General features: G+C 38.1%; 1 protein-coding gene across 1 annotated transcript in view; it reads right to left on the minus strand.

Moving 5' to 3' along the window:
• The window catches only part of SNX27 (sorting nexin 27), a 65,801-nt gene that overhangs the window by 35,728 nt on the left and 7,605 nt on the right, over window positions 1-22,468 (minus strand). The window contains exon 2 of the mRNA XM_082685841.1: window positions 5,638-5,869. Coding sequence (XP_082541967.1) covers window positions 5,638-5,869 — 232 coding nt within the window. The remainder of the gene's footprint in view (window positions 1-5,637; window positions 5,870-22,468) is intronic.

Genomic DNA, 22,468 nt, shown 5'->3' on the forward strand with positions numbered 1-22,468 from the left:
GACACTATTCAGGCCAGTATATACAGGAGTCACATTTTTAAGTTTTTTTTTTTTTTTTGATAGATCACAAGTAGGCAGAGAGACAGGCAGAGAGAGAGAGGAGGAAGCAGGGTCCCTGCTAAGCAGAGAGCCTGACGTGGGGCTCAATCCTAGGATCCCAGGATCATGATCCCAGCCGAAGGCAGAGGCTTTAACCCGCTGAGCCACCCAGTTGCCCCAGGGGTCACATTTTAAAGTACTGAAAGAAAAAAAACCCCATCAACTCAGAATCTTACACCAGGTAAAAATATTCTTTCAAACATAAAGGTGAAATAAAGACTTTTTCAGACCAACTAAAACTAAGAAAATTCATTGCCAGAAGATCTGCACTATACGAACATTAAAGAAAATTATTTAGGCAGAAGGAAAAGGATATCAGATGGAAACTGAATTTATACAAATGAATGAAGGATACCATAAATGGTAAATACGTAATTAAATTATTATAAAAGAGCTCTTTCCTGGGGCGCCTGAGTGCCTCAGTCGTTTATAAGCATCTGCCTTCAGCTCAGGTCATGATCCTAGAGTCCTGGGATTGAGCTCCAGGCATCGGGGACCCTGCTCAGCAGGAAGCCTGCTTCTCCCTCCCACTCCCCCAACTTGCGTTCCCTCTCTTGCTGTCTCTCTGTCAAATAAATAAACCTTAAAAAAAAAAAAACACTCCCTGCTGAACAGGGAGGACCCTTTCCTTATTTTTCATTTCTTGAATTATCTAAAGCAAAGATAACAAAGTAACATGGAATTTATAACACATATAGAAGTAAAATGTATGACAACAACAGCACAAAGGATGACAGAAGGAAATGATATATACTGTTGTAAATGTCTTTCATTATACGAGAAGTAATATTGAATTATTTAAAGGTAGTACTTATAAAGATATATATTAAAAACCTGGAACAACACACATACTCAAAACAGCATTATTCACAACAACCAAAAAGTAGAAATAACCCAAATGTCCATCAACTGAAGAAGAGATAAATTAAATGTGGCATTTCCAAACAATGGAATGTTACTTGGCCGATACATGCTACAACATGGATAAACCCTTGAACACATATGATTTTCATTTATGTGGAAAGTCCAGAATAGGCAAACCTATAGAGACAGAAAGATCTATAGGGAGATGAGAGATAGGGAAAATGCTGCCTTTCTGAGAGGATGAAAATGTTCTAAAACTAACTGTGGTAATGGTTCTGTGAACTAAGAACCACTGAATTATATACACTTAAGTTGTACAATTGCTGGTATGTAAATCACACCTTAATAAAGTTATTATAAAAACAGAGAGTTAAAACTATAAAACCTTTACAAGAAAACAAAAGATTTGTGTCCTTCTGTTAGGCAACTGTCTTAGAATATGAATTATCCATAAATGAACAAAACAGACAAACTCAACTTCATCAAAATTTAAAACTTCTGTTCTTTGAAAGATACTGCTAAAAATAAAAAGAATGTCCTTCAACGGATGAATGGATAAAGATGTGGTCCATATATACAATGGAGTATGACTCAGCCATCAGAAAGGATGAATACCTACCATTTGCATCAAAATGGATGGAACTGGAAGGGATTATACTAAGTGAAATAAGTCAAGCAGAGAAAGACAATCATCATACGATTTCACTCCTATGTGGAACAGAAGGAATAGCACAGAGGACCACAGGGGAAGAGAGGAAAACTGCATGGGAGGAAATCAGAGACAAACCATGAGAGACACTGGACTCTGGGAACTTGAGGGTCACAGAGGGAGAGGGGTTGGGGGATAGGGTAACCAGGTGATGAGTATTAAGGAGACACGTGGGGGTGATGAACACTGGGTGTTATACACAACTAATCAAATGTTGAACACTACATCAAAAACTAATGATGTACTATATGCTGGTTAATTGAACATATGACAAAAAATTTTAAAAATAAAAATAAAGGGTGCCTGGGTGGCTTAGTTGGGTTAAGCAACTGCCTTCAGCCCAGGTCATGATCCTGAAGTCCCACGACCAAGCCCGTATAAGCCTCCCTGTTCAGCAGGGAGTGTGTTTCTCCCTCTGACCCTATCCCCTCTCATGCTTTCTCTCAAATAAATAAAATCTTTTAAATAAGTAAAAATTTTTAAAAAGGCAAGCCACAGCCTGGGAAAAATACTTTACAAAACACCTCGCTGATAAAGGACTCCAAATACATAAAGAGCTCTTAGCAACAAAATAAGAAGATAAGGGGCGCCTGGGTGGCTCAGTGGGTTGAGCCGCTGCCTTCAGCTCCGGTCGTGATCTCAGGGTCCTGGGATGGAGTCCCATGTCAGGCTCCCTGCTCAGTGGGGGGCCTGCTTCCCTTCCTCTCTCTCTGCCTGCTTCTCTGCCTACTTGTGATCTCTGTCTGTCAAATAAATAAATAAAATCTTTTAAAAAAAAAGAAGATAAAAAACTTAAGTTTTAAAATGGGAGGTGGGGCGCCTGGGTGGCTCAGTGGATTAAAGCCTCTGCCTTCGGCTCAGGTCATGATCTCAGGGTCCTGGGATCGAGCCCCGCATCGGGCTCTCTGCTCAGTGGGAAGCCTGCTTCCTCCTCTCTCTCTGCCTGCCTCTCTGCCTACTTGTGATCTATCACATAAATAAATAAAATATTTTAAAAATAATAAAAAATAAAAATAAAATGGGAGGAGCACCTGGGTAGCTGAGGTCATGATCTCAGGGTCCTGGGATGGAGCACTGTGATCAGCTCCATTCTCAGGGAGAAGTCCGCTTCTCCCTCTTCCTCTACCCCTGCCCCCACTCATTCTCTCATGTTCACTCTTTCTTTCTTTTTTTTTTTTTTTAAAGATTTTATTTGTTTATTTGACAGAGATCACAAGTAGGCAGAAAGGCAGGCAGAGAGAGAGAGAGGGAAGCAGGCTCCCTGCTGAGCAGAGAGCCCGATGCGGGACTCGATCCCAGGACCCTGAGACCATGACCTGAGCCGAAGGCAGCGGCCCAACCCACTGAGCCACCCAGGCGCCCTCATGTTCACTCTAATAAATAAAATCTTTTTTTTAAAGATGGGGGGAAAAGTTGAACAATTCAACAATGAAAATGTAAGAAGGCCACTAAGGACATGAAAATAAGCTCCAGGGTGGTTCATGGGGTTAAGCATCTGCCTTTGGCTCAGGTCATGATCCCGGGGTCCTGGGATCAAGCCCCACACCGGGCTCCCTGATCAGCAGGGGAGTCTGCTTCTCCCTCTCCCTCCCCTCACTCCTGTTCCCTCTCTTGCTCCTCTCAAAAAAATAAATAAAATCTTTGGGGGGAAAAAAAAAAGATTAGGGGCACCTGGGTGGCCCAGTCAGTTAAGCATCTGACTTCTGCTCAGGTCATGATCCTGGGGTCCTGGGATTGAGCCTTGCATGGGTTTCCCTGCTCAGTGGGGAGTCTGCTTGTCCTTCTCCCTGTCCCCCTCTCTCTCTCCGCCCCCCAACTTGTGCTCATGCTCTCCCTCAAATAGATAAATAAAAACTTCAAAGGAGGGCACCTGGGTGGCTCAGTAAGTTAAAGCCTCTGCCTTCAGCTCAAGTCATAATCCCAGGGTCCTGGTATCAAGTCCTGCATCGGGCTCTCTGCTCAGTGGGGAGCTTGCTTCCTCCTCTCTCTCTGCCTGCCTCTCTGCCTACTTGTGGTCTCTGTCCGTCAAATAAATAAATAAAATCTTTAAAAAAAAAAAATTCAAAGGGAAAAAAAAGATTAAACTTTCATTTACAATATGACCGTGCAATTCCACTTCTAGCTACTCAAGAGAAATTAAAATATACATCTACATAAAGCCCCATATATTAATGTTATTTCATGGTTTAGTCATAATAGCCCCAAACTGGAAACAACCCAAACATGCATCAAAAATCCACTGGAAAAACAAATTGTAGTAAATTTATTCAATTAAAAATTAACTGCAATTAAAAGGAACAAATTACTGATATATGCAACATGTATCAATCTTTTAAAAAAATGAACAAAATGAACAAAGCCAGATACCCCAAACTACTTATTATATGATTATATATATATATAATATTATTATATGATTTCATTTATTTGACATTGAGAAAAGGCAAAATATACTAACAGGAAGCTCATCAGTGGTCGACAGGGGTGGTGTTATAAGGAGAGGACTGACTGCAAAGGGTTACCAGGGAACTTTCTGGGGTGGTGAAAATGTTCTGTATCTTAATTGTGATGATGGTGATTGTAAAACTATGTACATTTATCCAAACTCATGAAACTGAACATTTAACCTGGGTAAATGTTAATGTTGGTAAATTATGCTCAGTAATATCGATTTTCTTAAAACAGATAATTAGTAGTTTCATTCCTTTTCTAAAGTCTACAGAGGTTCCAAAGTTCTCAGGTAATTCCCAAAAGGTCTCAACATCGAATCTGCTCTACTTTTAGGAGCTGACCTTGATTTCTACTTTTTACATGCCTTGTGATTCAAAGTATAGTACCTCCAAAACACAAAACTCTAAACTTTGTGAGTAAGGCTTTGAGAATCCGTAGACCAGGCTGACATAAACTGTGCTGTGCTATATGGATTACCATCACCAGCTAAATTAAAGATGCAGTTGAACACTATTTGATCCTTCTGAACTTTTCTGGCTTCACTGCTTGCTTTTCTTATCTCTCCACTAAAAAGAATTTACCATAAATGTCCTGTGGCTCATTCCTACACAGGGAATAAATCCCAGTTTCAGAGACTACATCTTTAGTCAGCAGTTCACCTTGAAACACATATGGTCTGTTTGCCAATATCTAACAGAACACACTGCACTTTCTACAAAGAATAATTAATTTCTCATTATTTCAACACTCCCCAAATAATCAAAGGCAAATAAAGCATACCTCAATCAAGAGAAAAAATAAGTATATTGGGCTACCAGCCCCTATCAGGTTTTGAGGAACAAGCAAGGCACTCAAAAAAGGGGCTGGCACATATCACCCAGAACTCAAGATGGGCGTTCCTGCACATCTACAACAGTAACAGGTTGACAATATATAGAACAGTGCATGAGAACTGTAGTCAGAGTATACTTAGGACCTTGCGGAAAACCCAAGTTAATCATTCAACCAGGATCTCCAAAGAAAAGGAAAAAGAACAAGAGGTAGAAAGGAGTGCAGGGCATTTGTAGGTTCTGATGTGGACAAATTCTGTATTACCCAAATGTTTTAGAAAACACCATCTTTTGAAATTAACCTTGCTCTATAGCTCTACAGAGTCAACAATAAGTGAGAGACTGCTATTAGCAAAGATATATGGCAACCAATAAACGAACAAACAAGTCAACGAAACCAACTTAAACATGTTTACAAAAGACCAGAATGCAAACTTAAAACTGTCTGGAAAGACAGTGGAATTATATTTAAACAGAAATAGAAATCCTCTCCATTACCGCACTTTACTCCCTGCAAAAATCATAATCAGTATCTTTTATTTATGTATGAACCCATCTTGCTGGTAGACAAACTAATCAAAGTTGTGGTGATTACTTCTAATGCTCTAATATATATCATAAATGACAAGATCGAGGGGAAATAAAAGCTAAATGTTTTGAGGATTGAGTTGAGCTGACACTCACCACAAACTTCTCACCATTCTGCTCCACATGTTTGTATGTGGGGACCGATATGGGTACTGCTTGCTTTTCTGTGTAATCATAAAATGATTGTCCCAACGAGTCGTCACTGGGATCTAGGTTATCTGCCTCATGTGGAGGTACAGATAACACTGTCAAGATCAATTCCTTCTCGCCTGCTCGGATCAGGTCCACCACCTGCTTGTGTGTCGCCCCCTCAACATTCACGCCGTTCCTAAGGGGAAAAAGGGAAAAAGAAATCCCATAAACCAGAAGGGTCCAAACACCTTGTAACTCCACCCTCCTGCCCCCGCTGTCACGCAGTATGAACCATAAAATCAAGATTAATTTGGTTCCAGAAAAGCTGTTATTTTTATAGATCATACATGAAAAAGTATTTGTGAACTTATGGCAGGGAGAAAAAATGGAAACAGGTGAGAGGGCCTGCCCTTCCTCTATGCTAGAATCCCACACAGAGCTTCAGGAAAAGCACATGGTGAAGCTGCAGAGGAAACAAAGCTTTCAAAGCCAATTTCCTCATCCTAACCAAGCATGTATACAGTACATTCAAAACACCTTTTAATAATACTGCCATTTGAACTCTACTTAGTTCTTTTTAAACCTCCTACAATTTCTGTAAGAAGAAATTTTTTTTTTACAAAATGCATTCCTTTAATTTGTAAAGACACAAAAGTATGACTTAAAATAATTTTTTATATTTATATCTGATTCTATCCCGTAACTCCAAGTCAGTCAATTTAATTTTCCTTTATACCAAGTTTCATCACCTTGGGAGTTAAGTGGTATATATTTTCATATAAATAATTTCTTTTATCACTTGGTTTTTAATAAAAAGGCAATTTTGAAATTTCATTATCTGAACCAACTTTTGTCCTCCCAATTACATCAATTATTCTCTCTTAGCATCCTATCTACTCTTCTTTCTGCTCTGTGCTATCTCACTTAAAGCCCTGTGTCGTCAGTTCAAACTAAAAGAACCTACATCTAAAGTTATATAGTAAATCAACCTACTCATTCTCCTCCCTGCTTCATTGCATAAGAAGGCTGCAACTAGGAAAAGTACAAGGTTTGAAAGAACAATAATTTTGCCAGAAAGATGCTGAGTGTCACAAAACTCACTCAGCAAAGTGAGTTTTGTGAACTACCTTTCTACGATGCTGACCCTGCCTGCTGTCTCAGCAAAAACCACAAGGCAGCTAGCTGAGCTGGAGGTTCCCTCCATGGCTATCTCCCAAGAGTTAAGAAATAGACACCTGGCCTTTACTCAGTGTGATAAAAGCTTATCTACAACCCTTTAGAGTTATGCTCTTTTTCAGTTCCAAACCATTAGGATTTTTCCTTCCTGAAAATGATGTTAAATTTAGTAACAAGCTTTCCACAAACTTTCCAGTCACTGGAACTGTCTCTGTCAAAGTCTGGTATCTGAAACATCCATTTATATAAACAGAACAGGCAAGAGATCACCCTGCTAAACCTCCTTCCTTTTGGGTTTAACAATCTAATCAGTAAATTCAGCACTCTAGACCTTTCACAACCTAAAGTCTAACTTATACCCACACAAAAATTCAGTAATTTTACAATTGGCTAGCTATAGAAAAAATAAAAGCACCCCTTCCACTAATAGAAATTTGGGCTTTTAAGATTTGGATCAGGTCAAACTAGTAATCAAAAAAATGATCAACTCTCATCACAGAGCCAGAGGGTAAAACAGAGAGAAAATGAGCTTTGAAGCTATGGGTTCAAATTTTTGGCCCTACCTTCAGTGCAGGCACTTGTCTTAACTAAGTCATTTAACCTTTCTTAGCATTGTTTTCTGCATCTGTAAAATGGGGACAATAATAAGCCCCTAAAAGGATTCTTGTGAGGATTACTGTAATGAAACATGTAACTCGCTAGGAACACCACCTGAATACTTGCACTAGAATGAAGTATTGTGGGGTTCCTGGGTGGCTCAGTGGATTAAGCCACTGCCTTAACCTGCCTTTGGCTCAGGTCATGATCTCAGGGTCCTGGGATGGAGCCCCGAATCAGCGGGGAGCCTGCTTCCCCCTCTCTCTCTGCCTGACTCTCTGCATCCGTGTGATCTCTCTGTCAAATAAATAAATAAAATCTTAAAAAAAAAAAGAACAAAGTATTGCATCGCTGTTGAAGAAATGTTGGTTGAAGAAGAAATGGAAACCTAAAGTTGGGAATTGTCAAAGGATTTCATCTAATCCTAGCCTTATCAATAGTTCTACAAACATGTTTTGCTGGTAGAAAAAATTGAAAAGAGCAAAAATTTAGAAATCAACATAGAGAACTTCATCTACCCTTAGGAATCTTAGCTTATTCATGAATACCCTTAAAAAAATTTTTTTAACAAAGTAGGGAAAACTCACTTTAGAGACTGAACACCTTGGATACTAAAACAAGATTTTATGTTAGTATAAGCAATTTTATGAAACACACATTTATGAAAAAAGTTTAACTGTACTAAAATCTTATTTTTCAGCTCCCCATTTTTTTCTCCTTTAAGGTAACTTTAATCTGGGGTATTCTGTCAATAGGCTGGGAGTTGGTGAACACCTATATCATTTGTCTGTAAAACTATATTTGTGCATATATGTATTTTTCACCGTGAGTATGGGGTCCACTGCTTCCACTGGCTTTAAAAGTTCTTAACCTTTAGGGGCGCCTGGGTGGCTCAGTGGGTTAAGCTGCTGCCTTCGGCTCAGGTCATGATCTCAGAGTCCTGGGATCGAGTCCCACATCGGGCCCTCTGCTCAGCAGGGAGCCTGCTTCCCTCTCTCTCTCTCTCTGGCTGCCTCTCCATCTACTTGTGATTTCTCTCTGTCAAATTAATAAATAAAATCTTAAAAAAAAAAAAAGTTCTTAACCTTTAAAAGTTCTTAACCAAAAAGGTGAAGAACTACTGCTTTCAATGCATATTTCCACCATCCATTCAGTTTTTACATTAAAATACACTTTTCCTGGGTCACTCAAAAAACAAGCCCTGAAAGTCATCTGGGAAACTGCAGTAGGGCTTATTCCAAGAGCCAGGGAACAAGAGAGCTTGCTTACGTTTCAATTCTTTATCAGAAAGACCAAGCTTCAAATTGGCTATCAACCTAAAAACCTCTTTTAAAAAATTAAATAAATAAAGACAGGAACGAACTACCACTGTCACATTCTAAACACACTTGCTAATGTTTATTTGGTTCTACTAAAAATGGAAGGTTATACATTCCACAATTTAATACAAGGCTGGAAATTCCTTCATTCTTCAGAGAATGAAATGAGGTCAGTAAAAACCCCAGGATGTTTAATTTCAAAAAGGATCCTCCCTCCTCAAAAATTAAGAGGACTCTGCAATTATAAAAATGTTTATGATACCCTCTTTTCCAGAAGAATGCCACCATATCAAGCTCAAAGTGTGGCCCAATTTGGACAATTCTAAAGACATAAATGTAAACTATAAATTCTGCAATAAAGGAAACTTCCAGCATTTGACTTCTGGTTCAAAGCATGGGTTTTAGAGTCAGAGAGACTTGGCTTTGAGTAACACTTGTGCCATTTAACAGATGAGACACTGCTAAATTATTCAATCTCACTGAACCTCAGTTTCCTAACCCATAAAATTGTGCTAATAATACCTAGCTAACAGAATGAGAACTAAAATGAGATAAAGCTCTAGAAGACGGTAACTACTCAATAAATGACAGCTATTCATGTGATAGTATTTGTATCAGTTGGGCAAGCAGGTTAGTAGCATTTTGGCCTCCTGATGACACAAATCCTTTCTATCACCAATCTCCCTTGCCTGTCTTCTGCTTTTGTAATAAAATGTAGCTGGAATTCATCTGAAAATAAATGATTGAGCTCTCAACCTACGCTGACTCATCACAAGAAGGGAATCACCTTCATAATATCACTGCATCAGAGAAACACCTAGTCCTATACCACACAAAAGTAATTACTGCCCAATGGGTCCCACTCATCTACGTTCTTCCACAAAGAAAGGGAACAGCTCAACCACACTATCAAAACATTTTCAGCAGGTATTTGATTAAACAAATTCAGCAAAATGTTAATTATAAAATTTAGGTGGTGGGTATGCAGGTATTCACTGTGCATTACCTTCAACTTTTCTGTATGCTTGAAATTTTTCATAATAAAGCATAAGGGAAAAAAAGGCTAGTAAAAATCTCCAACAATCCACAAATTTTGTTTCTCTGGGTAATCAGATATACCTACAATGTATACTTTGTGTTTTCAGCATTATAAAAATATACCTAATAATTTTAATAAAATTCTCATTTTTTACATAAGACCAAAATCTGGCCCAATCAGGCCTTTAGCTAGCTAACGGGAGTGGCTTTATTTATTTATTTGACAGAAAAAGAGTGCACAATAGGCAGAGCAGCAGTCAGAGGGAGAAGGAGAAGCCGTTTTCCCACTGAGCAGGGAGCCCCATGCTAGGCTTGATCCCAGGACTCTGGGATCCTAACCTGAGGTGAAGGCAGATGCTTAACCAACTAAGCCACCCAGGTGTGTGGCTTTAGATAAGACTTCGGTTCAACTAAAGTAAGCCAACGGGAAATTGTAAAGCTAATATAAACACTCTGAAAAGCAAGGGAGAAAAGCTCTAAATAGTCAGGATTAGTAGAGGAAGGTGTACCTACTGAAGGAAGCTGTACATACTGAAACTAAATATGGATGGAAATATGACAGCGCCAATCACTAAATGTACCACAGCAAGGAGCCATTCTGTGTGGTAGACAGAATATGATCTTCACCTCCCACCCCTGTGACATTCACAAAAAGTAATTAAAGGGCAATTAGTCCCTTGGAGACAGACTGTTAAAAAAAAGACAATAAATTCCTATAACTGCAAGCAATATGACATAGATTTCAATTATATTGATTAAAACACAGTGGCTACATGCCCACAAGAATGGTTAAAATAAAAAAGAGGATAAAACCAACTTTTGCCAAAGATATAGAAGAAATGAACTTCTCATACACTGCTAATGGAAGCACAAAGCAAAAACAATCTGGCAATTTCTTATAAACAACTGCTGTTGAATGTTCACTGAGGCTTTATTCGTTAACAGTCCAAAGCTAAAAACAGCCCAGTATCTACCAAAAGGTAAACAGATTTTTAAAAAAATTGTGGCACACTCATGCAATGAACTCTTAATTGGCGATAAAAAAGACCAAAACTACTGATATCCACAACAACATGGATGAATCTCAAAAACACAATGAGAAAAAGAAGTGAAACAGAAAAGGGTCTGTGATTGATTTGATTCCATCTATTTAACTACCAGAATAGGGAAAACTATTCTACAGTGGTAAAAATCATATCAGTGGTTATCTGTGGGGCACGGGTAACTACTGAATGCAAAGGAACACAAGGAAGCTTTCAGAAATGACAGAAGTATTCTGTATCTTGACTGGGGGGTGGTTAAATGGGTCGATACCTCTGTCAAAACTCAAACTCTGCACTTAAGCTGTGTGCATCTGACCATACATAAACCTCAATAACACTTATTTAAAAATAAAAATTATTGGGGCATCTGACTGACTCAATAGGTGGGGCATATGACTCTTGATCTCAGGGTTGTGAGTTCAAACCTCACGTTGGATATAGATACTTAAAAATAAAATCTTTTAAAAATAAAAATAAAAATAAATCTTTAAGCAAGTGATTCTTGATCTTGGGATCCTGAGTTCAAGCCCCACTCTGGGTGTAGAGTACTTAAAAAATTAAATCTTAAAAAATAAAAATTAGGAGCACCTGAGTGGCTCAGTCAGTTAAGCGTCCGCCTTCAGCTCAAGTCGTGATCCCAGTAGAGTCCTGGGATGGAGCCCCACATCATGCTCCCTGCTCAGCAGGGACTCTGCTTCTCTCTCTGCCTGCTTCTCCCCATGCTTGTGCTCTCTCTCTCTCGTTCTATCTCAAATAAGTAAAATCTTTAAAAAAATAAAACTAAATAAAAATTATTATACAATATCCTCATTTATAAATGTGAAATAGGAGTCCATCATCAAAGTGAAACACAATCCTTATTCTACTTTTAAATTACTCTGAATAAAGACATTGAAGTACATCAAGCAAATGGATCATACAATTCTTTTTCCAGTTGTTTAGTTTTAGGATTTTATTTATTTGAGAGAGAGATAGAGAGCGAGCAAGCATGGGGTGGAACACAGTGGGAGGGAGAGGGAGAGAGCATCTCTAGCCTACTCTCCACTGAAAGCAAGACCAATGCAGAACGCAATCTCACAATCCTGAGATCACAACCTGAGCCAAAACCAAGAGTCAGGCGCTTAACTGAATGACACCCCTGGACCAATTATTTTTTTTTTAAATATCTGTAAAGGGGGCGCCTGGGTGGCTCAGTGGTTTGGGCCTCTGCCTTCAGCTCAGGTCATGATTTCGGGGTCTTGGGATCGATTCCTGCATCCGGCTCTCTGCTCAGCGGGGAGCCTGCTTCCCCCTCTCTCTCTGCCTGCCTCTCTGCCTACTTGTGATCTCTCTCTGTCTATCAAATAAATAAATAAAAATCTTTAAAAAAAAATCTGTAAAGACTACATGCAACATAACATGGAAAAGTTCTTATATTATGTTAAATGCAAAATACTGGGTATTGTGATTATGAGCGCATAAAATATTTTTGCCCAAGAAAAGGCACACTGTGTAAAATATGAAAATAGTTTAGAGTGACTAGAACTATGAGTAGTTTTTTAAAATTTTACATACCTATTATTTCTTCAATTACACAAAGCTTTTTATAAACCTCCCCACTCTGTCCACAACATATCTTTATAGAAATTGGATGAAGACTCCAAGTTGGAGAAAAACAGACCCTTGACACATCAGAAGAGAGACACTTCCTTTGACTTTTCATTGGTTCATTGCCCAGTTGGTGGGTACACTAGACTATAAAAGTAAGGATCTACTCTACTGAAATGTGAATGTATGTCCTTTCTAATTTGTAGTGAAGGCATCTGACTAGTTTAGATTGACTCCTTTTCATCTAACTCTGCCTCCTCACTATCTTACTTAAGCAAACAATCAAGTCTGGGAGTATGTTTATTGACTAATTGTCTTAGCAATCAGGCTGTACTTTGCCCTTAAACTCCTGAGATAAGAGATTCAATCACATGTAAGCCGAACTAAGCCAAAAGAAGTGAAGCTTGGATGCATCTACACAAAATTACTATTCTGGACCACTAAATAAAGAAATTTTTTGTAATTTGTTTCAGAAATAAGAACATTTTGCATCTTACATTTTAAAACACCTTATTGACAGAAACAGAGAAGTATAACTAGAGAATGTAAATGGCCAAAGATTTCTAAAATGTTTGAGCTTTTTCCAATAAATAGCAAAACTTGTCAACAATTTAAAAAGCGCAAAATTATTATCTCAATACTTTTTTAAGATTTTATTTATTTATTTGAGAGAGAGAGCACGAAGGTAGGGGGCAGGGCAGAGGGAGAGGGAGAAGCAGGCTCCCAGCTGAGCAGGAATCCTGAGATGCAGACCTCCATCCCAGGACCCTGAGATTACAACTTGAGCCAAAGGCAGAAGCTTAATGGCCTGAGCAACCCAGCTGCCCCACCTCAGTGCTTTTAATGTTAACTTACAGGGAAAATGAGATGATGACTATGTAAATAGGTAAAATCCTTCTGAAAAGCAATTTTACAGGTAATATGCATCTAAAGTTATTAAAGTGTTCCTATCTTTTCAATTAAAATGGCAATTAAAATTTATCCAAAGGAAAACATCAAAATAGGAGCTCCAAGAGAGGAATAAGAACTTACTAACCTTTGTATGTGGACCACTCTCAAGTATGTTGAAAGAAAAAATGAAATATTCCTAAACAAAGAAAAAGACTGTTTCCAAATTTCTGTTCTTATTAAAAAAAATAAAATAAGAGGGGCGCCTGGGTGGCTCAATGGGTTAAAACCTCTGCCTTAGGCTCAGGTCATGATCCCGGGGTCCTGGGATCAAGCCCCGTATCGGGCTCTCTGCTCGGCGGGGACCCTGCTTCCTCCTCTCTCTCTGCCTGCCTCTCCGCCTACTTGTGATCTCTGTCAGCCTAATTAATTAATTAATTAATTAAAATCTTTAAAAATAGAAAAATAATTTAAAAAAATAAGAGGGATGAATAGTTAAAATTATAGCACAAATTAACTATAAAACAATCATTTAAAATTATGGAGATAAAGAAAATATCTAACAATGTTTGAGCCAATATTATGTTAAAAAGTGGATTGTAGGGGTGCCTGGGTGACTCAGACGGTTAAGTGTCTACGTGAGGCTCAGGTCATGAACCCAGGGTACTTGGATGGAGCCCCACATCAGGATCCCTGCTCAGCAAGAAGCTTGCTTCTCCCTCTTGCTCTACCGCTCCCCTTGCTTGTGCTCTCTAGCTCTCTATCAAATAAATAAATAAAATGTTATTTTTTAAAAAGTGGATTATAAAATGCAACCTCTAAAAGGTAACATAGGAGACAAGCTAGGGTATGGCAAAGAGATTTTAGATACAACAACAAAAATGTTATCTAAGAAAAAAAAACTGTTAGGCTGAACTTTATTAAAATTAAAAACTTTTGCTCTGTGAAAGATACTGTTAAGAGAATGAAAAACAAGCTACACCCTTGGGGTGAAATACGGAAAATGCATATCTGATAAGGGACTTGTATCCAAAATATAGAAAGAACTCTTAAAACTTAACAATAAAAACACAAACAACCCAATTACAAACTGGACAAAAGATATGACACCTCACCAAAGAAGATTTACAGACAGCAAATAAGAATATGAAAAGTGGGGCACCTGGGTGGCTCAATGGGTTGAAAGTCTGCTTTCAGCTCAGGTCATGATCCCAGGCTCCTTGAATGGGGTTCCTGGGATGGAGCTCCCTTGCTCAGTGGAGAGCCTCCTTTTCCCTCCCCCTCTGCTGTTCCCCCTGCTTGTGCTTTCTCTCTCTATATCTCTAATAAATAAATAAAACCTAGGGAAAAAGAGAGTATGAAAATTTACTCAACATCATTCATCATTAGAGAACTGCAAGTCAAAACAAGATACCACACCTACTTGAATAGCTAAAATCCAAAAAAACTGATGACACCAAATGACGATGAGGATGTGGAACAAGAGCAACTCACTCATTGCTGGTGGTAATGCATAACAGTATGGCCACTTTGGAATACAGACTGATAGTTCCTTAAAAAGCTAAACTTAGTCTCAACCATAAGACATAGCCATCACACTACTAGGTATTCACTCAATTGACTTGAAAGCTTGTATTTACACAAAAACCCACGTACAAGCGTTTATACCAGCTTTATTCATAATTGCCAAAACCTGAAAGCAACCAAGATGTCCTTTTTAAGTGAATGGCTAAACAAAACTGTTTATCCATTCAGTCAATGGAATATATTCAGCTATAAAAAGAAATGAGCTATCAAGTCACAGAAAGACATGGTACGGGGGAAGAGACCTTAAATGCATATTGCTAAGGGAAAGAAGATAATATGAAAAAGCTATATACTGTATGATCCCAATTATACAACATTCTGGAAAACGCAAAGATCAGTGTGTTGCTGGGGTGTGGAGAGAGAGGAAGGATGAATAAGTGAAGCACAGGGGATTTTTAGGGCAATAAAACTATTTTGTATGACACTGTAACACACAATCACGACAAAATGCATTTGCAAAACTTAAGGATATTTATAACATTGAGTAAACCTGAAGGTAAGCAAATTAAAAAAAAAAAAAAACAGCTAGCAGGTTGGGAGAATCCCAGACTGTGACAAGAGAATCTATTCATATTTCAAATGTATTTTAAACAACCTCACTGAAGGGGATAGGGGGAAAAGGTACAGACCTAAGTAACCATAATGAATTCTATAAGATAAAGGCAAAAGTGACTGCACATAAATACTATATTCTAGTCGATAAAATTGCTTCCCCAAGGTACAAGTTAACAACTGCTATACGTGTATACTGGAATTAAACAAGTAAATGAATGATGAACATGGGAAACCAAATTTCTCACCTTTGAAGTGGAAATGTACAGATCTGCAAGGGAGAGTAACCAAAAAATCATATGGTAATGGAGTAAAGCTACAGTATCAGTAAGAACTCATGTTTAACTTAATGCAGATAAAGATGGTTACATATAGAAATATTTACAAATATGCATATATACAGGGGCTAATATACACACATATATTCTTTTGTTGTCAACTGAGAGGACCTGAAAGAAGTTATACCCTGGTAGCTACCACCGCATCTAGTGCCCAGATCTTGCTTTCTAATACCATTCCCCACTAAAAATAACTAGGACCCATTGGAGAAATGGCTGATTCGAGGATTGGGCATGAAATACACAACACGAGCCCAGAGCCTTTTGTAGTGCCAGAAAGTAAAGAAGTGCTCAAAAACAAAACAAAACAAAACAACCCAAACATTAATGGGGAGGAGGGTATGGCAAAAGGCACAGGGGCCAACTAAAAGACCAACCAATGGTCAAAGCTAGAACAAATGGAGCAATAAAATAAAGCAGTATTGGATTATAAAACCCATATTATAAAATAAGTATCCATTGAGCCCATGACATAAATGATTGATAAATTTATACATGGGGGAGAAGAGGAATCCTTCTCCTATGCAGAACAATTCTAAATAAATTAAACAGATACTACACTCTAGAGGGGAGAAGTATAACTCCCTACTCCTTAAGTGTAAGCTACGCCGGGTGTGACTCCTATCCAAAGGGTACAATAGGGGAGAGGGGCTGAGCACAACATCCACCAGATGATCAACATCACAAATCATAATAACAGTATGCACTCCTCACCTGAACTAATGAAAATGGTACTTTACCTGTGTAATATTTCTCCCCCAAAAACAAAACCCCAGTTTAATCATGAAAAAAAAAAAAAATCAGACAAATTCCAGTAGTCAGGCATCCTATAATATACCTGACTAATACTCACAACTGTCAAGGTCATCAAAAGGTCATCAAAAACACAGAAAGACTTGAGATACTGTTACAGCCAAAATGAGCTTAAAAAGACAGGACAACTAAATGTAATGTGGTATCCTGGATGGGATCCTGGAACAGAAAGACATCAGGACTAGACACTAAAAAAATGTGAACAAACTATGGGCTTAAGTTAGTAATAATACATCAATATTGGTTCCTTAATTTAAACAAAAGGACAATACTCATGTAAGATGTTCAAAAAAGGAAAAATTCTATGGCTGAGGTGGGAGAAGGATATATGGGAACTCTCTGATATTTTCTTTTGTAAATCAAACTGTTCTGGTAAATAAAGTATTAATTTTAAAAGTTAGATTACAAATTATAACAGTACGATCTCAACTTTATAGAAGATGCCTACATAAAAGCCAAAATACCAAAAGTAGTTTTGTTAGGATGATAAGATGGGGGATTATTTTTCTTTTCCTTAGTCTCCAAATTTTCTCTATCATATTACAATACTTTAAAAGAGTGAATTTTATGCCACTACACACCTAATAAAATAACCAAAATCCAGACCACTGACAATACCAAACGTTGGCAAGGATATGGATTAACAGAAATACTCCTTCATTGCTGGTGGGGATGCCAAATAGTACAGCCACTTTGGAAGACTGGAAACTTCTCACAAAACTAACATACTCTTACCAGCTGAACTAGCAACTGTCCTCCTTGGTATTACCCAAGGGAGTTGAAAACTTGTCCACACAAAAACCTGCAGATGTCATAGAAGCTTTATTCATAATTACAAAAACTTGAAAACAACCAAATGTCCTTCAGTAGAGAAATGGATAAACTTTGCTACATGCAGCTAATTTCCTAAGGGCAAGGACTACACGTTACTCATCTTTCTATCCCCAGTGTCTAATCCCATGTTCAGGTAGTAAGCACTCACTAAAATGTTTCCCTAAGGGACACCTGGATGGCTGAGTTGGTTAAGCAACTCCTTTCAGCTCAGGTCATGATTCCAGGATCCTGGGACAGAGCCCCACATTGGGCTCCCTGCTCCCTGCTCGGGAAGGGTTGTAGGGTGGCGAGGAGCCTGCTTCTTCCTCTCCCTCTGCTGCTTCCCCTGCTTGTACTCTTTCTCTCTCTCTCTCTCTGCCAATGAATGAAAAATTATTAAGACTAGCACAAAAAACATTCAATAATGGTTTTCCTTCATGTACTCCCATAATTCCACTCCTTATTTTTAACTTTTATACTGGTTTCACTGTTTAGGGGGAAGTACTAAAAACATTATGCAAGCTCTACATTTTTCAAACTTTAATATTAGTGATAATTTTTCTTTCTATTATGGGAAGTAACAGAAATAATGCTTAAGAGTAAAATATGGCATTCAATTACATAAGCGATTTCAAAGTGAGGCTATGTTTTCTTTTGCTCAAATGTGTTGAAAATAAAAGTAACTAACTGTTATTAATTTTAAAAATAACACTGACTCCAAGGATAGCAAAATGAAGTAAGGAGTAGTAAGAAATAAACATGTCGACATTTAAAAAGCGAGTCTTTATTTCACATAAATTCTGGGAATAATCTATTATAATTATACTGTTTCATCCATGAAAACAAAATGCACCACACTTAGTATAAAAAAAAAATTAAGTACAGTGGACTCCCTCACATGACAGAGGCTAAAGAATTACCAGTAAGGTCTTAAAGTTCTGATACTAAAACTATTTACAACATCACTTATTTTGTTTTGATAGGATTGTTAGTTTTTCAGTTTTTGTCTTTAAACATTTGGTCAGCATGTAGTATTGCATGGTTCTATTTAAACTATTTAAAAGTAAGGCTGAGGGCGCCTGGGTGGCTCAGTGGGTTAAGCTGCTGCCTTCGGCTCAGGTTATGATCTCAGGGTCCTGGGATCGAGTCCCACATCGGGCTCTCTGCTCAGCAGGGAGCCTGCTTCCCTCTCTCTCTCTCTGCCTGCCTCTCTGCCTACTTGTGATCTCTGTCTGTCAAATAAATAAATAAAAAATCTTTAAAATAAATAAATAAATAAATAAATAAAAGTAAGGCTGAATGTGAAAATTGGGTTACTTCTTTACATTATGGGATGATGAATGTTAGGTAGGGGTTAAGAAAGTTGCTAGTAGCCATTATGGTTTCCCTAGCCTAATATAGCTTCCCATGTACACCACTACTGCTGAGAACCAACCCCCCTCAGTTACTGAACAGTAAACAAATGTAATCAGTTTTAAATCATTTCCCAACACCAACTCAGAAAGTCTGAGATCTGCTGTATTTTGGACCCTTGCCTTCATGGCCAATTGAAATGGAACCCCCAAATGTTTTTAATTTGGTACACTGATCATAGTGAAAGTTAAAGGATAAAATCAACCAGGTTTATCAACAATCTTAGTTTGTAAGTGGCACAAATTACCAAAGAAGGAATCTTAATTTTTTAAAGTTCTATTTCACTACTATTTCTGGATTACTACATAACGCGATTAAAAACATGACTCCTCCTGTGATGGGATAAGTTTGTTCTAGGACAAGACCCTGCACCCTGAATCCTACTAGCTATTTCCTAAACATTCAATTACTCTCAAGAGGTACTATACATGAGTGTACAGAAAGAAGTGTAGAGGGGCGCCTGGGTGGATCAGTTAGTTAAGCGTCTGCCTTCAGCTCAGGTCATGATCACCGGGTCCCATCAGCCCTTCATCAGGCTCCTTGCTCAGCAGGAAACCTGCTTGTCCCCCTCCCTCTGCCTGCCACTCCCCCTGTTTTGGTGTTCCTGCTCTTGCTTTCTGTGTCAAATAAATAAATAAGATCTTTTTAAAAAAGAAGAAGAAGAAAGGTACAATAAGACCTTTTCTGAATCAGCAATATAAAGGATAACTGGATAAGGCAGGGAAATCTAAAATAATCTACTAGCACATAACTCATAAATAAGTGTCACATTTCCTTGGATTCAAAATACCAGCCAGAGAACAAAACTCATTGCTGTTTCCAAGTAAAGAGAGATGCAAGTTACATATCTTGAGAAAACAGATCCAGAAAGTAGTTTTTAACCTTACCAAAATCAAAATGACAGTAACATTGGGTAAAAAAAATTAAGTAACCCATGATGCATTCAGTAGGCAAACGACACACTTTACAAGTTATAAACTTTATAGATGATTAAATGATTAAACTGATCAGCAAAAGAAGTGGAAGAAGTTTCCAAAACTTTCACATTTTCCAAGACCACCAAAAATTAATTTAACCAATATACCAATTTTTAAAAACATACTAAATAAACCTAACTAAAACATGACAGACATATAAATATAAAAGTACTGCAGTATTTGGGGGGGAAAAAACAACTTCCTGGTTAATCTCCTGGAATAGTTCTCTAAAAGTAATCAGCTGCTTGAACACAGCTGGGAGAATATCCACACAAGCAGCTGACTCTCTGCAGACACTCTGTACTTTTCCAAAGAGAAGTAAACTAATTACTTGTGTTTCAAGTCCACAGAACACATAGATTTGTCATTTTAGTTTTGCTCTGAGGTCTGACACAAGAACCTACACTTTTAGATAGCTTAAGCAAAAATAAATCATTTTTAAAAAGATGTTTATGGTGCCTGGGTGGCTCAGTGGGTTAATAAGCCTCGGCCTTCGGCTCAGGTCCTGATCTCAGGGTCCTGGGACAGAGGTGGCCTCTCTGCTGGGCAGGGAGTCTGCTTCCCCTTCTCTCTCTGCGTACTTGTGATCTCTATCAACTAAATAAATAAAAATCTTTAAAAAAAAAAATACTTTAGGGGTGCCTGGGTGGCTCAGTGAGTTAAGCCACTGCCTTTGGCTCAGTTCATGATCCCAGGGTCCTGGGATCAAGCCCAGAGTTGGGCTCTCTGCTCAGCAGGGAGCTTGCTTCTCTTCCTCTCTCTCTGCCTGCCCCTCTGCCTACCTGTGACCTCTGTCTGTCAAATAAATACATAAAATATTTTTAATAAATAAATAAATAAAATAAAAACTTTAAAAATAAAAAGATGTTTTTATAATAACTTAAGTTCATGGAAGGAAGTACCTATAAGGATACTCAAATATAATTTCTTACTCTGCAACTTCAATACCTTGCAGATAGGTTTATTTCCTCAACTACCATGAGAACCTTACTTGCTTAGCAGGGAGCAAACTAACAGCAAGAGACTACATACATACTACCTTGCATTTTACTAAAACCATATCACACACTTTAATCCTGAAGTACCCTTCAGATTACGGACAGAAAGCAAAAATTTACTTTGTGGTCATCACCAATTCTTATTTAAAGATGTATTTTCATTCTGAATGTAGACAGCACATATAAATCTTAGTACTATATTAAGCTGTCTGTCTTCAGTCCCCTCAACTCCCAACAGTATGCTATATGCAGAAACCAAATATTTAAATTAAAGGAGGCATCTTCAAATCAGAGGAACAGACTAGGAATTCTTAGAACAGCTAAAACAGAACATTGTAGGGCAGAGCACAGTGGGTCTGTAGCATGTAAGGATCAAACTTACCAACTGTGAACAGAACAGTAAGTACACTCATTTTAAGCTTAAAGAGAAGTGGGAGGCCAGGGTGGAGCAGTGGGTTAAGCATCCGACTCTAGATTTCAGCTACAGTCATGATCTCAGGGTTGTCAGATCCTCATGGAGCCCCACATGGAAACCTGCACCCAGCATGGAGTCTGCTTGAAGATTCTTTCCCTCTGCCCCTCTCACCCTGCCTCTCCTCTCTCTCCCAAATACATAAATAAATTTAAAAAAAAAAAAAAAACTTAAAAAGAGGAGGATATATTAGACAAGCTAGGCTAGATTGTGAAGTAAAACTTATACAAATTAAAGGCAACCAGCTCCTCACCAGCTGTTCCCAGCTATGGGTGTTAGAGCTTAGTTGTTCTTAGTTCCCTTCTTTATATAGTATAAGATAGCCCAAGAGACTAGATGCTCTGAAATTCTTCTAAGTCTAATAGTGATTTTCCTCTTTGGCCTTGGAAGTTATTCAACCTCTTTGGGTAAATAATTAAATAAAAACTAAATTCACAGGGAGTCCTAGGTATTAATGCACATATAATTATATTCTGACCTCAAAAACAGAACAGAATCCAAACTTCATAGCTTTGCATTCAAAGCCCTTTTTGATCTAACTTCAAGCCCAACTGTCTACAAATAGCAACTTTAGATTTCTTGTTATCCCAAGAACTTTTCATATCCTCCTCCCTTTGGTCAGTTTCCTCAGCCTATGAATTCCTTCACCCTTCTCTGACTACTGAAATTAGACTTGTCCTTCAATCACAATTTAAAAAGCCTTCTGTGACCGATCTACCCACCAGTCATCTCAACCATATCACTCTTTCCTTTAAACTCCATTGTGTTCTTTATCTCCCATTAATTCATTTGCTTTACACACAGTAAATTGTATACTACCCCACTGCAGTGCTCAAGGGCAGAGATGCAGGGACTCTGTGATTCATACAAGCCTAACAGTAATTTACACATAGTTTGTGCTTAATTGCTAAACCAGATGGGGTGATATTAGTGGGCCATACCAGAAAAGTGATACCCTAAATCACTACTTTTCAAACTGTGGATCATAACCTAATAGTCATGAAATTCATGTGGATCACCATCAGCACTCAAAAAACAAAACAAAAAACTCTCAAATACTGAACAGACTAAAAAATGCCAGAGAGCACAAGAACACTAAATATTGTTTATTGAAACTTGGTTCAGATGGGTTTTTTTGGTATTTTATTGGTTCTAATATAAAATATATCTCTTACAGAGACTTG

The sequence above is a fragment of the Mustela nivalis genome (genome assembly GCF_964662115.1).
Source record: "Mustela nivalis genome assembly, chromosome: 10".
NCBI classification, from domain to species: domain Eukaryota; kingdom Metazoa; phylum Chordata; class Mammalia; order Carnivora; family Mustelidae; genus Mustela; species Mustela nivalis.